This window comes from Vidua macroura, chromosome 4 (genome assembly GCF_024509145.1).
Source record: "Vidua macroura isolate BioBank_ID:100142 chromosome 4, ASM2450914v1, whole genome shotgun sequence".
In the NCBI taxonomy this organism is placed as follows: Eukaryota; Metazoa; Chordata; class Aves; order Passeriformes; family Viduidae; genus Vidua; species Vidua macroura.
In genome coordinates this window covers 33,015,668-33,033,624 of record NC_071574.1, presented here as the reverse complement: position 1 = coordinate 33,033,624, position 17,957 = coordinate 33,015,668, and the positions used below count along the sequence as shown (strand labels likewise).

Sequence of the window (17,957 nt, the reverse complement as noted above, 5' to 3'; positions counted from 1 at the left end):
AAATAAACAGCGACTTATGAGGCACCAAACACCACAAAGCTGTGGCCATGGGTTTTTTTTTTTTTTAATATAAAATGGAAACCTCGTGCAGTAAACCAAAGTGCCTTGTGAAGTTACTCATGGTTAACAGAAGTAATACTTCACCTAAAAGCTATTTATGAAGGCCAGGGTAACCATTAGAGCACCTGTTTCAGACAGACCTCCTTTGTTCAAAAGAAATGTAAGGTAACTCGCCTTCTGGAACGTGGGCCAATGTCAACAGCAAATCCAACTGGATTTATGTAGGTTGTGTCACTATAAACCACGTCACTTTCGTCATGGCTAAATGTTCGTTTACTATCAAAGCCAAGATGGATTGTAACAAAGTGCCATTATTTTCTCTTCACTTTTAAATTTGCATAAAATATTCATTCACATAAGAACATTAGACCTTAAACAGCAATGTTTGCTTATCAAACCTGGTAAAGGTAGAAACCTGACATATGACAATTCCGATGATGACAGACTTGAAGTATTTGTAGATTTTGCTTGAGAAGTGAAAATAACCTGTACAAGGTACACTGTATTGCAATTTATAAAGGAGAGTTCCTTTCCCACTCAGAAATAAATAAATGTGCAATAAATTATTAGCCAAATCACCCTGTTCTAAGTGCTCACCTCGTAAGAAAAATACCTGAAGTAATGACTAAGGCACAAAATTCAAAAAGCACTGCAATAGGGGTTTAGAAAGGGAGAAACTACAGGAAATCAAATTAATAAGACAGAGGCTAAACCATAGCACAAGGCTAGATACAAAGAATAACTACAGGAAGGGAGAAGGACTCATAATTTCCTGGGCATTCAGAAACATATTTCAAAATGAAGAATCCTATCCCAAAACTCAATTTTCTTTGTTTTGGGTTCTTAGAACCATTTTCAAAGCTAACAGCATTTCTACCCCTTTGTGCCATGCATTGCATTACTCACATTTTCCAGCAATATCCTGTAGTCCAGAAGTTTTTCAACTACTAAAGTGATATGCCCCTAAAAGTCATCTTAAATTAAGAGTTGAACAAGACTGTTAAAGAGGGTTTAGGACTAGTGAAGACCAGCTATCTATCGATACTCAGTCTGGTAAAATACAAGCTAATAGCACTAAAATAAATGGCTGTCTAAAATGCAGCAGATATGGAATATCCTCCTCTCTTCCACCTTGGCAAACATCTAGAACAGAGCTAAAACAACTCTCACCCTTCCCTTGGCACTGTTACCTCAAGCCATTTTTAACAGCTGAGCTGGAATTGTGCTGCCATCTGATAGTTGTTCAGTGGCCTACGACCAAGGAGTTGGCATCTTCCAACTAAGTCATCTTGAATTAAAACAAGGCATTGGCGCTAATTAGCAGCTTTCAGCAGTAAGGCAGAAGCCATGGCAAGGACGGAAACTCAATTACCCTCGTTCCAGCAAGTGCCTGCTCCTGGTCAGCATGTAGCTGGCGGAGCCCCTTGTGTTTCCCTATCTATGGCACACGTGAAATACTTCAGTCTTCAGATCAGAGCACCGCGGGTCATTCACACAGAGGTATGACCTTTTATGCTTTGCACAAATTTGTAACAAATCCATTGAAGACCCCCAACAAATCTGATGCACTATGCAGCCACGTGTACCACAGGATCAATGGAGAACACAAAATGCAACTCAGACTGAGACCCTCACAACTACTGTCCTGTAACTAAGAGTGAAAACTGCCTCGCTGGGAGAGTTTACCATCTGGTCACCAGCTCCTCAGCAGTGAATACATTCAAGCTACTTAGTTACTGCACTAATCGATTTTAGAGGGAGACACCACCTGAACATCCTTAACCAGTGCCAAATCTTATTTTCTTGTTTCATACTCAGCTAGAGTATCATCCATGAACTACACTCCCATTTATCGTCTCTCTTAAGATAGTACAATTTCAATGGATGGGCCACTTACTGCCTTCACTGGTGAAACTGCTGTTTATTAGCCACCTTCAACAGGAAATCAACAAATGTGTCATGATCAACTACATCACTTCAGCTTTCAGCACCTTGTTACGAATTTAGCAACTGGGATAAACGCCCAACCACATTGCACACCTTTGCACACATTCTGCTTCAGCAGCATCCAGCACCTGCTTTTTTCTTCCAGTTTTTGACTCTTTTTGGAGACTCTGGTTCCTCTAGAGTTGAAGAAGAATTCCACAGGGAGAACTCCCGCAGTGGTTTAGGAATAGTATGCCCCAATTTAGTGCTATTACAGAAACATTCCAAAGCACACAGCGCTTACTCACTCTCTCCTTCCCTTCCCCTGCAGCAGGATGGAAAGGGGAATTGGAGGCACAAAAGGTAAAGACTACGGGTTGAGATCCAGATATCAGAACAACTACATTTTAATTTTGCAGTTGATAGCTAAAGTTCAAAGCTATTTCATCATAAAGCACCATTGTACATGAACAGAATAAAATGCCATAACTTTGAAATACCAACATATCTATTTAAACCAAAGTCCAACTTTTTTTGGTACTATAGCTATGGCACCTTCAAAAACTGCCTGAGCTACTGCACTGAAGTAGAAGTCAGCAATGGGATGCTGTGTTCTGGCAGCGCCTGCCTGTCCTACAGCACTGGTGAGGGAATTCACTTTGAACACCCACAGCACCACTGGCAAGGGACAAAAGAAGTCTGTAATACTGCACAGACAAGCCTCTCTCTCTCTGTTCAAAATGTATCTAAATATTTACTACCATGTATGCTGTGTATTCTGAATGTCTTCTGACAAATAGCAAAACTCCGCAGAACCATTCAAATGAGTGCTGGCTACTCACATAATGCAATGTGCAACTGATTTCTGCAAGGTCATTTATTTTGAGGAAATGTTCTGGGCAGGCGAGGGAATGGTTTCCTGACAAAATTAAGCAGTTACCTCAAAAGTCAAAACAAAAACAACAGAGGGTACATATTTTAGGTATGTCCCAACAGACTTCACATACCAGATGGAAAAATGTGTACATCTTTTAACTTGCATGCCAATAAAATTAAATGTCTCTTCTTTGTTTTGCCCCCAGGAAGAGAGTGCACCAGCATCCAATATTCAACAACTATACAGCAAACCAGTGTAAATACAGACAAGATTCAGTATAACAGTACAAAAAAACCCCAAACCCCAGGCCTTAGCATCTCCTCACCCAATTCAGTGAATGCAAAGGTGCCCCTTTTAACACGCCCCTTAAGTTAAAAAAAAAAAATATTCTTATTTTAGGAAATTCATCACAAATAAATAATGTCATAACACTACATCCAGTTTATTTTTTTTATACTTCTAGACAGTGTTTGAAAATGGAGCACCATATACTCTCTGGGAGAGGTTAAGGTATTTCAGAGGTTCTTACACACAAGCATAAGCATTTCTTTTCAATCTCTTGTATCATAGGTCTTCACACCTTCAGCTGCACCAACACAAATATTTGAAGCCACAATCTAAACCAGACTGAGTCACTTAAATTTTAGAAAGCAAAAACCTTACTACATAATCTCCCAAAAGTAAGATCCTTTTCTTCTGTTCAACTAACAAGATTTTATCACTTATCCCATGTTTTTTGTAGCCTCACAAACAGTTGGACGGGCAGGAATGAAGCAGCAGAGAACATCAGCATGGAAAAAAAAGTGAGTGAGCAGCTTTGGTGGGTGCCTGGCATCCAGCCAGCATCAACCCACTACAACTAGCTCTGCTGCTAAAGAAATACCATGTACTACAAAAGATTCAGCCTTTGGTTTCAGCAAGTCAAACCTCAAGCCGATATTGGTGGTACAGCCTTGTTTTCCCATGGACTACTTACAAACCACACTTGTGTAACATTCTTTCTCACCCCTCTAAGTTTTGAGTTATTTTTTGTGTAACAGGGCAAAAAGTGTGAATGATTAATTTCAGATGGAAAAGGCTATATCAATATTTTTTTCCCAACTACAGTAAAAGCAAAATAAAGATGGGAGACCATATCACTAACAATAAAGAACTGCAAATATAAACTAAAAAACAAAACAAAACAACAAACTACTAAGCAAACAACCCACTGATAACAGGAACCACCTTCCCTTTTAGAAACCCAAAATGACTACATAATAAATATTTTTATTATGATTTTTATTAAGCAAAGTTTATTTTAACTTTAAGACATAGAAAAAGCAAGCAAACAGAAACAAACAGCCCAGTAAAGACAGTCAACAACAGGCATGCTCCACAAATGTGTCTTCCATGAAACTTAATACCCATTCCCAGATAATTTACACTGAAACTAGATGCTGTTTCATTGTGTTCATGTTCATCAGAATACACACAAATAAGAGAAAAACAGGAAAATAATGCTGTCCACAGAAATATTGATATCAGGATATTCCTTTAATTTTTATCAGTGCTGAAAAGCAAACTCATGCCCTTCCCCCACCCCCCAAAAAAAAAAAAGCATTTAAATATTTTAATTTTTTCTTATTCCTTCAGTGTTTTGCTCAGGTAATGATATACATGCTGACCTTTATTGTTGACTAGAATTCCTTAGAACTGCTCTAAATCAAATATTTAATCACTCTTACTCAGGTCAGACAAGACAGACACACACAAAGAAACACATCTACAGCTCTATGGGCGTAACAGAGATACCCAGAGAGAACAAATAGCTAATTTTAACTGCAAACAAAGCTGTAAGAAAAGCACTGCAGTAGGGCTTCTCTCTCTCCCTTTTTCTTGAAAAGTGGTCAACTTCACCAACTTCAGAAAAAGGGAAGCAGAGCACCACTTCCATTTTGAGACTTATTCAAATACACCCCTTCACGCAAAATATACCCAGCAAATTAAATCGGCAACACTGGCTGCAGCAAACAAGGCGCGCAGGCTCAGCTGCCCTTCACAAAGCATCTTTGTAGAGCTATCTTTCTGCCAGTGCTCCTTTTGAATTCCCAAACAATACCTCGCAAAAATTAGATCTCCTACTGTGGGAAAGTTCCCAAAACACAAGCCAAAATATATTTTCTCATGAGGATACCAAAAACCCTCAATGAGGAAGTCAAATTTCTTACAATGAATGTTCAGTGTACATTTAGTCATTCTTGAAACATGCTAACAGATTAAGTAGCAAGATTCTGATTTAGAGAAAAAATATTAAAAACAGATCAGTAGTTCAACAGAATGAATAGCTACTGCTAGTAGTTACTACTCAGTAATTTGCATAAGCATAGACTTTTAAAAACTTTTACGCATACAGGCTTTTTAAAACAATGGATATCAAGAAACAATAACTTATCAAAAAAGCCTTAGCTAAGGGATATTGTAATAAGTGTAAAATAAATGAATCATTTTTAGTGGTTACACTTAAATTATCTTTTTTTTTCCCTCAGGTACCAAGGGTTCTCCATGAATAAACAGATAACCCACAGGAGACTCCAACCTCCTACTAAAGGAAAACACGATCTTGAGAAAATGCTTGTATGTCCTTTACTTTTGCTGACCTTCACTATTACACCCAAGACATGAAAGAGCTATCCTTTTGGTCTCAGAAGCCCAGCAGATGATTTTGCTCATTACTAGTTTTGGCAGAAGAGCAAGCCTATCCACGGCAAGCAGTCTTGCTTTACAATAATCCTCCTCCACCAAAGCCTCCCCTGCAGCACCACCGGCTACACCCCACACACCAGGGGTGGGTAAAGATGGGTGGGAGGGTCCTGGCCCTTTGGGGTACAGACACGTGCTCTGATGTCTGAACAGCACCTCAGGAAGCAAGTGGACAAAACAAGCTTGGACTGAGTAGAAGAGCCCTGGGCTTTGGGCCCAGCACTGCTCACTTCAGTACATTTCCTAGGCAAGAATGCTGCGGAAAGGCTCCCAGTTTTTAAGTGCAGGAAAGAGACTGTCCACAAAGGCTGAAAAAAACATGCTCACAGGAAGATATTCAGCCCAAACCCAGGGCAAATACTTCTTCAGCCACTGCAGGGCAGAAATCAAAAGCAAACTCTACCAAACAGATAATTAATCAAGTAGGAAATTACACAGAGCTTATCGGCGCTACAGTTAAACCCTCACTTTCCCAGTTTCAAACCGGCTCGGATACATACAGCAAACCAAGCTGCAATCTTCTGATGCAATGAGAAAGCACACAAGTGTTTAGGATAAGGCTTCAACTCAGCTACTTCTATGCTATAGCTGAAGGCTCCCTGATCATACCGAGGTCTTTGCAAGTGTTGGCAAAACTCATATCATTAAAAGATACGAGAATCTATTAATGCACAAAGTACTAGCCCTATGACAGGGGAGAACTACTGCAAAAGAAATTTAAAAGTCAATACTCTTGCCATTCTCAAAGCTCTTGGCCATGAAGATATGAATGGCTATGGGAAAATACACACACACCCCCATCAGAAAGACTAGGAAATAAGCATACTCTTTCAAAATAAACAGGATACTAAGCAGCCCATTGCAGTACATACCATTAGTTTTGAAAATGACATGAAAATTGACACTGCAAGTTCAGAATCAAACATTCCAGGGCTGTTTCACCAGACTGAGATTAAAGAGTTCACAAGAAAATCTGAGCTATGCAAGGATTTTCAGCTTTACTTATCAGCCATAAAAGATATATTCATACAAGTACGTTTGTTGGGCATGAAATACTGCTGCGTAGTAATACTAGCTTGACCAAAAAATGTATGCTTACTTCCAAAATACATTCTCTGGTATTATTTCTGTACTAAACAAATACATTGTTTGCTTTGTCAGGTAAAAGTCCCACTTTTTCCCAATAGTTCCTTTGGTTTTTATGCTGCCAGTTAAGTGCTGAAACACAGCAGGAAAAATCCCTATGGTTAAAGGTATCTACATACATGAGTTTATAGTAACTTGTTTCATCTGTATTTACCTCCCCTACTTACAGCTCTCTCAAGAGCCACCACAAGACACCACTTAACCTACAGTTTTTCAGGATATGTTAACTATTTTGAAAAAGTTTCCAAAACCCTACAGCATCTAGAGGTTTGTTGGTTTTTTTTAGTTCAGACCAACTACCCTTACAGCTGACTTTATGATGGCAATTCTACTTGAAGCCCATTGCGGAGCAAGAAAGGAGCCCAGACCAAGAACCAGCAACAACCTTTCTTCATTAAGCTGCATTACTAATGATGGTCCCAGCTTTAACAGAAAACGTAACAGGCTCATGACCCCACCTCAGAACTAGTCACTGCAGTCAGCAGAAAGCCTGACCACCACCACGGGAAGCAGAGTTAGGAATCTAATTTTGTTGGTCAAACGGGCTCCCCAGAAAGAAACAGCATGTCCAACCTTGCAAAGTAAGGCTGCTCCTGAATAACCACATAACAAAGCCCTGAGATGCATTATGGAAAGACCATTATATCAATGCAATACAGCCAAATACCAGGCATCAGCTGTCACAGTCCTTCACTTCTCAGGGCTACCAAGAACCAGCAGGAGAGTTTAGCAACAGAATCAGTTCTCAGCACTATACTGCTGTTAGCAGCCTGATTACAGGGGTTATCCTCCTCTGTAAATGTTCACCTCAAAAAGACGGCAACACAGTAGAATGCTGACAGTAAAGAAAATCTGAAAGCACAACTCAAGCTTCAACATATTTTTGTTTTTCAAAGGAAAGAAATCCCAAATAAGCTCTTTTGAAAAAGATCATTTTAGTCTTCTAATGTATTTGATATACAGACACACGATCAGCCCAAATTTAAAGACTAAATATTCTTTTGCTAGACTCACATATAAAACGCTTAGTTCCTCTGATCCCATTAAACTACACAGCCTTGTATTTATTTTTTAAGAGATCACTGTAGCAAGAAGGAAATGTTCATTTCTGACTTATCTGAAGATTGCACACAATCATGTTATCACTGGTTACAAGTATAAAAATAACACAACTGGGGAACAAGCTGAAAGTTTATTTGGAAAAAGCATAGGTACATCCTATAATTAAACCATTTTTCCTCTCAAGTGTTCAAGAAGGGAGTATCTGCTTTACAACAGCATCCTGTTTAGATGTCTTCTGACATTCAATGACGCATTAGTATCAAACTAAGGGCTACTGTACAGTTCTCCCCTTCACCCTGAAGATCTGGTGCGATGCTGTTACATCTCTGCTCTTCATTACTGCTGTGCTGAACTGCCTTGGTGTACCACACCGGCAGTTTCCAGAAGCAAACCTTGGGCATCTAACATGTATAAGGCACGCATTCAAAAAATTTCTTCCTGCAGACATCACCACATGGCATGAAAACAGTGAACAGTATGCAGAGTTTCTGAAGCAACCAGCTATTCGTATACCATGCAATGCAAATGAGTTGTTCGGATAAAGAAAGCTTAGGGCTCAGTTTCTCTTGTTTGAAAACAAAAGCAGCCCTATTTTTTCAGACCAAGCTACACCAGTATAAAACTGCATGCTTTCTAAAATGGCCTATGATGCCAAAAAGAATTTTTGTAAAGACTTAAAGCTATTAACAGTCCACGTGAGAGGACGTTAGGAGAGAAAAAAACTAGATCACTATTACTCACAGCTTAAGGGCATAAAACCATTTGTAATTTATGAACATTTAAAAGTTAGATTCCCCAAAGTAGTTAAATTAACTTCCTAGTTCATGTCTTCAAAGAGAAAATGAATAGTTTAATATATCAATTAAAGAGAAGAGTTACACAACAGGCATGTTAAAGTGCAGGCCATGTATAAATCCTTTTCTTTTATTTCTCATTTTCTTTAGCCAACAGAATATTGAGTTGTGATTCACAAAAGTCAGGAACACTCTGTAAAGAAGGATATACCAAAGAGATATAAAGTTATAAATTTACAAAAGCAAGTGCAGAATAAACTGTTTACCTCAAGGAAAAAAAAAAATCTGTTCAATCCAAAATTACCAAGAGATTTTTGCACTACAAATGTTCGTGCCAAGTTAAGTTTGCTTTCCCCAACAATGTTTATCAGACCCACTTCTCAAAGTTGTATATACTGGCTATCATTCTGTCACTCCTGTCCTCTGAGCCTGCAGTGAAGGCATGGTGCCAAATTTGCACCCTGACAGTCCAGGGTGAATAGTAATGTCAAATAGATATTTACCACATCATAATTTGGGAGAAACTGAGCCCCAAAGAGTTTGCTAACATAAGTAAGAAGCAAATATGCTACTAACATACTTCTCTTGCTATTTCCTGCACTGACATGAATATGATAAATATATTTTCTCTTTCCAACCCTCTCTCAACTTTAAAAAAGCCTCATGACTTCCCAAAAGCCAAAATTAAGTAGCTATCTTTTAGAGATAGCATAGCAAGGACAGGAAAATACAAGTAAAGAGACAATAAGTTACTTTAAGAAAAGAAGGAAAAACAAGGTCTGTGTACCTTTCTATATAGCTTTTTCCCTTTTACGTAATGATGAAAGATGATGTTCATAAGCATATTTCTTTCAAATTCCAAAACTGTTGTAAAATAAAATCAAACTTCCTGAACAGAGAATCAACAGTAGAAAACTAACACACACAATTCAATATGAGCCATTTACAAAAACACCAACCAAGTTTTCTGCTGCAAGCCCAATCTCTCCAGCAGCAACAGGAGGGCACCACCAGTTTCAAGTATTTCCAGTGCTAACAACGCATTAGATTTCCCACATACTTGGTCTTTTTGTGGATTATTTTGGGTCAGTGTCAGTTTCATGGATTTAAAGGTGGGTTTCTTTTCCTGTGGTGATTGCCACAGCAGGCTGCCAATGTGCTGATTCGGGAAGTTTTACAGCACTAACGCAGCCCTGGTGTTCCCAATTTAGCTCTCTGCTCCGTGCCCTTCACTGGGCTTTATCCCTGCATTCGGGCTGGATTCTTCACTGCGTCATTTCTTACTTTCTGCCTTTGTGTGTTTCCTTATTATCCCTTCTAGACAGCAAGGCCAACTGGCAAGGACACAAGAAAGTTTAACAGTTCACATGGCACAGTTCATACCACAGGGGAAGCATCATCCCCAAGCCCAGCCTGGTGGCCCCACAGCCTGACCTAGTGGTTTCTGAGCATCTGCCTGCATCTCTCCTCCTGAGCACCCCACCATGCTTCCATAACCATGTCCTGAAGCTGGACACTGCTGGTAGGCTCCCCCCAGCTGGAATCTACGCCTCTACCAATTCAAGTGACCTCGCTGCCCGTTTGCAGAGAGTGTCTTCTCCAGGAGAGAGCACTCAGCCTCCTTCAGCTTTCACAACACACTGAAGGGCTGGGTCCAGCACTGAAGGCAAACAGACATTTGGAAAAGGTCAAACAAGGACAGAGAAACAAGTTTAGCACCACAAAAACATGTTCCAGAAGCAGCTTCCTTTTTTTTTATAAAAGAAGAAAAAAATAGAATTGCCAAAAAGGCATGCTACATACGATGTCTATGCAGTTAGTATGTTTTTCCATGAGAAGTTTTATTTTCTCACACATATTCCATGAGTACGGGGATAAAAATAACATTACCACAATGACGTATCTATAGTAGGAGGAATGACTTATGGGTGCTGAGCAAAAGTCAAGGTTTCCTCTCTGCCCCAATTTGAAATCATCACCAGCCAGTCAGACGCCTGCCAAAACAATCAGTAACAGCATCTCTTCCCCAAAACCCGAATACAGGGACTGCTCAGAGAGCAGGACAAGCCTTTAGAAAATAGGACAGATGGCATTACAACTCCAAGCAAAGTAACTCCTTGTATCATTAGCTATTGAACGGCGGCTTGATGTGGGGATCAGTGTAAAGCTTATTAGTCTTTAGACAGTTGGCAGCAACAGCCACTGCAGCAACCGTTCGGGAGCAGAAGGAACTCATTCAGTTTAGTTGTTTTTCAGGTCATGTTAAGTCAAAATGTTTCTGTACGCACTCCAGTCCCCAGCTTAACCTTTCTCAGCCTCTCTAAGCGCAACTACGCTCACAAACAGCTTCGACTCACACAGCCCTCTGATAAAGGGGACTCCAGGAGCACGGCGCAGGTATCTAAAAAATTCCTGCCTGGTGCCATTGTGTAAGGATTTCACCCTACTTTGGAGAGCAAGGACTTGCCAAGAATACCACTGACCTCAGCCCCTACATTATGAAACAGTACTGCCAGCTCCAGCCAGCTATGTAAAAGTAGGGATTGAATTCAAATCCTGAGCCACCCGTACTCCGGGGCAATAACAAAACACACACACTTACACGCAGAGGAGGGAAAAAAAAAAAAAAAAAAAAAAAAAAAAAAAAAAAAAAAAAAAAAAAAAAAAAAAAGACAAGAAAAAGAAAAGAAAGGAAAAAAGAAAAAACACACCACCGAAAAATTATACTCTAAGTTCATTTTCTTTTCACCGGAAGCAACCTTCAAAACAAACCCAGCTGGCGTTTCTCCCTCGCCTTCCCCCAAAATTAGGGAGTAGGAGGAAAGTTGTCGCGTTAATGCGCGCCTTCCCTTCCCGGGAGCTGCCGACAGAGAATTCAGCGCTGGGGAGTTCGGCGGGGGCTGGGAGCGGGGTCAGCCCTGGCCGCGCTGCCCCGGAGCGGGGCCGTGGGGCTCCGAGCTGCCCCGGCCGGGGCTGCGCGGGGCGGGCGGGGGCAGCGGGGCGGCCCCTCCGCCTGCGGGAGCCGCGGGGTCCGCGGGCAAGGGGCGCTTACCTGGGGGCTCCGCTCCGCCGGGTTCTTCATCACCGCCTGGCGGAAGCTGTTATCCACGTAGGACGCCATCGCGCCCCTGCTGCCTCCCGCCGCCGCCCGGGAGGCGCTGGGGGAGGGCGGCCGCGGCCTGGCGCTGCGCGGCCGGAGCGCTGGCGAGGAGCGGGGAGGCGGCGGCGCGCGGGCACCGCGGGCTCAGCAGCGCCGCCGCCCGGAGCTGCAGGCGGCGGCCGAGCCCCGCCGGTGGCAGCGGCGGCGACAAGGACTCGGCGCTCCCTCTCGAGCCGGCTCTACGCCTCCCGCCGGCCCGCTCCGCCGCATCCCCTCGGGCACCGTCGTCGTCGCCTCCTCCCTCCTCTTCCTCCTCCTCCCATCCGGGCTGATGGGGGGCTCCGCGCCCGCCTCGGCGACGGGGAAGTTGCCGGCTCGGGGAGGCGGAGCGGCGGGGGGCGGGCCGAGGCGGGACGGAGAAGGGGGGGGGGGGCGGGTCGCCGGGGGTCGCCGCCGGCAGGGTCCCCTCCGGCTACGGTGCCTCAGCAGCCTCCCCCTGGGAACGCATCCTTGCCAGGTTTAACCACAAAAAAGAAGTCTGAGCGGCCGCCGCCATGGTCCCGAGGGACGCGCGCATCATCGCAGCTTCGGCGGTGCTCCCTGTGCACGGACAGTGGTGATGGGCGAGCTGGACGCCAAAATAAATAAATAAATAAATAAATAAATAAATAAAGACTTGATCTGCCGAATCTAGTGACTTCGGGGAGGCCACCTGTTGTCACGCTTCTCAAAAGTAATCCGTATCAGCCGGCTGTCCCCTCTGTCATTGCTATATGGGGTAAAAATGAGGAAGGGAGGGGTGTGAAATCGTTAATTTATCACTGTTCTGGGGGTTATCTAGCGGCAGATTCTTCTCACGTGAACTTAAGTTTTTAAAGAATAAAGGATCTCGCAACATGGCTGATTTTCTTTGTTTACCGCGACACCGAGCACGTCTCAGCTGCAGCCTGACAAACGCCAACCATGGAAGTATTATTAGCGTGCCATTAGCGGCGGGGTAATACTATTAATGTATTTGCTTTCACAAGTGATGTGTACCCTTCGCTGATACGGATCACGCAATGTAAATAATGTCAACACTAATAAATCTGTTTAATTCCCAGTCACTAGCAGTCACATTTCAATTCCAAGTAAGGTAGTGTCATCTTTATTTGATTTTTTTATTTGTGAAAATTCCCAGGGATAACCATCTTTTCCTTACAAAACACACACTGCTAGTCCCAGGAGAAAAAATGTTACACTTTTAGACATGTGGCCCTCAAAAATGCTGTGTCTTCAGACAGTAATCTACTAAACCTATTCAATTTCTAGATGTGGCTCATTAACAAAGATAGCTCTTTGGGCTAATCCCACTCATACGTGTCAGCAAAATATTTTTGCAGTAATACCAATTATTCTGGGCAGATAATGGGAAAATACTAGGGAGTGCTCCACATTCTCTACATCCTGCTTACTAGAAGTCCTTATGGCGGATTTTAATTTTTTTTTTTTTTTTTTTTTTAAGTAACAGATTGAAAATGTCATGTCCTTTGCCCTAAAAAATAACAGTTTAAATATGCCTTGTGTTCATCATCCAGTGATGATAATAATTCCTTCAAATTAATCAAGCCTGCAGCTATAGAAAAGTGCCAGCTTTTCTGCAGCTCAGTTTACCAATCCGGAGTGCTGGAATTCCCTTTTTTTGGGGGCATATGTATAGAAGAGTGCCACAGGAATGTGAGGAATGCTCTCTTGGGCTTCACTCCTCAATCACTTCAGGGCACCCATTCCCTGCTGCTGCAGCCTAGCTTGCCTGACGTCTTTATATCTCTACATCAAAACAGAGCTACCCACTCTATTTTAATATGCAATTATCTTTCATTTCAGACCTATTAGCTGTAACAGCATCAAGTCGAGTATTTTGCTCTGGTTAATTTTTTGCTGTGCTGTCTGGTAACACAATACCTGTGATTCATAGGAATATTCCACTTCAGAGAATGGCATTTCAGGGCTCTCATTGTATTCTGATCAGTGTCACAAATCTTGATGTTTATAGATCTGTGTCAAAGGCCCATCACACATTACGTGACTTGTTATAAATGGGAATGAATGAAAGAAGAGAATTGTACATAGAGAACTATGTACAAATATACTCAACAACTTCTCAATAATATTTAAGGATGTGTTGTGTTAACACCTTTTTTTTGTGTCTGTAAACAACATATTTGTATAATGCAAATACTTCTGATTATTCATATCCTCCATGGTGGATACTAGCATGTCCTTTATGCTGTTTTTTTTCTCTTGCTGAAATCAGTCTAGTTATTTCTGAATAGAAAAAAAATAAACAATAAATCAGTAAATAATCATCAAGATTCAGAGTAAGGACAGTTATTACTAAAGAAAACATGCAATTATCTCCAGAAATCCCCATTTTTCACTGCAAATATTCAACAAAACATAATTTACGGTGTCAAATGTTTTTGCAACTTACATTTTCTCTTAGTCTGTCTTCCTGTTTTTCAGCTTCAACAAAAAATCAGTATGATTTAAAATACACATCTATACCAGGACATGCCATTCATTTTGCTTATTGCTTACTCTTCGGGTTATATTATCTAGCCTTACCCTTATTTACAATGGATTGAGTTTTTTTGAGGGGGAGTGTTTTTCTGGTCATGGTAATACATTACACAGGTTTCCTACCCATCTTACACCAGGAAACCAAGAGTTAACTGTACACATGCAGTTCATAAAATGTTGATATTTCAACAGTATGAAAACGCTGCAACACAAAATATGACAGCTCAGCATAATATCTTTTTGGATAGCTATAAGTAATAGCTATGTTATTTTATAGAAATATTTTGCCTTAGAAATACAAGGTATCTGCCCTCCTGAATATGTCCATTTCTTTCAAGTGGTAATTCGAAAAGGTCAAGTCAAACAGTTACTAAAATGCTAAGAAAACAAATTCAGCAGTTCTGGGAGCATTTTGTTCATTTGCTAAACCTCATTTTTAAGATATACTTTGAAAAGCTTGCACTTGGCTTAGCCACATGGCTTTCAATTCATTACACCTCTAGTTAGCCACCCACAGTTAAATGCTTGGTTTGCTTGGGATGCACCAGTCTGCCCTAGTAAGAAATAAAACATTTTCACTTTGAGGGAGTTTAGCAAGTTATAAACAGTCTGTATGGCTATAAGCCCAGGGATGCTTCTTTCTCCCATTTCTTGGGTAGGTACTTGTTTCCATCTATCTACTGGAGATAGCATGGCAGGTGAAGCAGATTCATGCAGTCAAACTCCAGCCCTCAGAACTGCCCCTCTCTTTTCCAGATCTTTCCTGGCACCTTCTTAGCAACCATAAAAAGATACTTCCACAACCATTCATGGAGGTAGACAGTTATTGGGGAACAGAGGGTGAACCCCTCCAGAGCTGACCTTGAGAATAGTAGCCATACCCGCTGGACTGGGCAGAAGGCAATTTTATTTTTTTTTTAATTTTAAGTCAGATGAATTATTTTAGGTACAAGTAAGGCCTCTACCAAGGAGAGATGATCTTATCCTTCAAATAAGATTAGCCTCTATGCTCTCTCTTTAGGGTGGCATAATTTCCAAGAATGACTGCCACCTTTTGGGATTTATACATGGCTGGGATTACTAGCACTTGCAATTCTGGTTTTTAGTACCTTTTGCATTATGATGAAGGGCATGTGAGTTTGGTTGTTTGTTTGTGTGGTTTTGTCTGTTCCTTTTTTAGATAACATCCTCTGTTATTGTGGATATTTGTCGTCCAGTAATCATTTATGTATGGGCACAATATGGAACAACCACTCTGCACCTTGGATAGATAGAAGGCTAATACAGACCATAGTAAAATAATCCTTGAATGTTTACCATAGGTTTTATGATCCTTTTATACTCATAAGATGTATGAAATTTTAAAGGTTATAAAAGAGAACCTGGCTGTGCCATAAAGGAAAAATCATTCTTTGTTTTTTTTTTCTTGAAGGAAAAACAGAAGAACTTTTGACTACTATAATGCATTTCACACATTTATTCAGAATTTGCCACTATTTGCATAGCTACATTTGGGAATATTTATCATTAGGTTCTGCTGTAGCTGCAGATGTACGCAAACCAGGTTTAGCTAGTTAGATTAATACTAGAGAAACAGCATGTACCGTCCAAGTATTTACATGATCTTGGAGAGGAATTCACAGTCTACACAGTGTTCCCTTCAGCTGTACTGATAAAGGTGCCCAAACAAAAGGAAAGGTGTCTGTACTGCAGCAGCACCCAGGAGGCATAGCAGAAGGCCTGTGTGCGCACTGAACAAATCAGCAGCAGCTCTTGAAGGTCAAGCGTGTGTTTCTGAAGCTCTGAAATATCTATACAAACTTCCTCTGTGCTTGTGACCATGGCCTCAGGAGTAAAAGTGATGATGGGAGGTCTTCTATCCTGGTACCCCACTGGGAAGGAGTGCTTCAGATCTCAGGTCAACATCTGCCCCAGCTTCTCCTTCTGTGAAAAGAGACACAAATGTAGCAAGTAAACTTCTCAGGTATTCTGAGATATAAAGAAGCACAGCAAAGTGCTGTTTCTAGTAACAGTAGCAGCAGCATTTTGAGTTTGGTTTTTTTTTAAACATAAAATTAACCACAAAGAGAAACAGTGAAATTGCATCTTTTGCACATCAGGGTGTGTGGTGAAAGAGGTTGGTTTGGTGGGATGGTACAAAGCAATAAGTCAGTGCTTTGGTCCTGGTGTGCTCTGGGACAGGCTCCCAGGGTGGAGAGGTGCTCTGTGTGGGTCGCAAATTGCACCTGCTACAGAGTGGCAAAAGTATCAGAGAGACTAAAGCCAGCGTCGTTTTAGATAGATGACACTTTCTGAATAATGTATAGGTTAAAAACACACTCCACTCCTTTACAAATAGTCATCCATGAACAAATATAGGCAGGATATACATAGGAACAATTTCAACTGTTGAATGTATCTCATAACAGTTTCATGATCTACATATTTGGTGTCACATATATTTCTAATAATATATTTCAGCAAATGACATCCCAAATAAGGAAAAAAAAATATTTCATTCTTACTCATTGCGTTTGAAATTTAAATTACTGATCAAATTAAAGCCCAAGCTTACATTTCACTGTTTTACATTTAAACCAATATATTTCCTAAAAGAAAATACAAGCTTTCTGAAATACCTATAATTGTATTCTTTAAAATAATCTTTTGAAGTTTCTACAACCCAAATATTACATGATTGTGCCAAAGTATCAAAAGTAGAAATTGTCTAAAAGTCAAATATAGATGGGATTACTATTTATTCAAAGCTGGCCAAGTCCTTAAAATAATTTAATTAATACATATTGATGATAGCTAGATGATCATTATTGTCCAACAATACTGCTTTTCATAAAACACTGATGATAAAGTTATCTAATAGATCATGCAGAATGATAAATAAAATATGTAAAGCTCTGCTAGGAAAATGAAAAACATAGGAGATAGGAACTTTATTCCTGCACCAGGATATAAAATATTTATATGAGAAAAAAAAGTGTCGTTAACATTGTTATTAAAACCTTTTACTCTAAGTGTGCTATTTTCAGTACTAGGATTCGATACTAACTGCCTAATTTTCACTGGCTGCCATCAGATATATTATATATATTATATAGTATATAGTATATAGTATAGAAGCATTTATCTTCAGCTTGTACTAGCTGTTTCAAAAAATATGAATATATTTATAGCTTTTGGCATTACTTGAGGGCATTATTCTACAAATTAAGTTTACAGCTGGTAGCATTTTCCCATATTGAATTATTGATTAAATATTCCAGATACTGCCCGTCCTTGCTCCAGCACCAAGCACTGCTTACTGCACTGCTAAGTCAGCCCATGCTAGAGCTATTCCTTGGACCGAGTCCCCAAACACCACATTCCTGTCAGTTTTCACCTCTTTACTCTTGTCACCATCTTCCAGAGAAAACATGCACGCTCCTCCCCGCCTAACACACTATGGTGAATCACAAACATGTTCCAACGTAATATTCCTGGCACTTATTAGAAGAGCATTTGCATTTACATTGCTTCCTAACAACCTTTATAAATTATTGCTTTGCCTTGAAATTAATAGTCATTGTGGATAATGTTTATATGGCTCAGCCTTCTTCATCCTTCAGTCACCATTTAGATCTGTTCAAAGCATATGGGGATGTGTGGGTGTGTACTTAAGTGAATGCTTCTC

General features: G+C 40.7%; 1 protein-coding gene across 1 annotated transcript in view; it reads right to left on the bottom strand.

Annotated features, from left to right (window-relative positions):
* RAPGEF2 (Rap guanine nucleotide exchange factor 2) overlaps positions 1-11,760 on the bottom strand; it is a 185,625-nt gene extending 173,865 nt beyond the window's left edge. The window contains exon 1 of the mRNA XM_053975949.1: positions 11,660-11,760. Within this exon, the coding sequence (XP_053831924.1) occupies positions 11,660-11,728 (69 nt within the window). The 5' untranslated portion in view covers positions 11,729-11,760. The remainder of the gene's footprint in view (positions 1-11,659) is intronic.
* Positions 11,761-17,957: the final 6,197 nt, after the last annotated feature.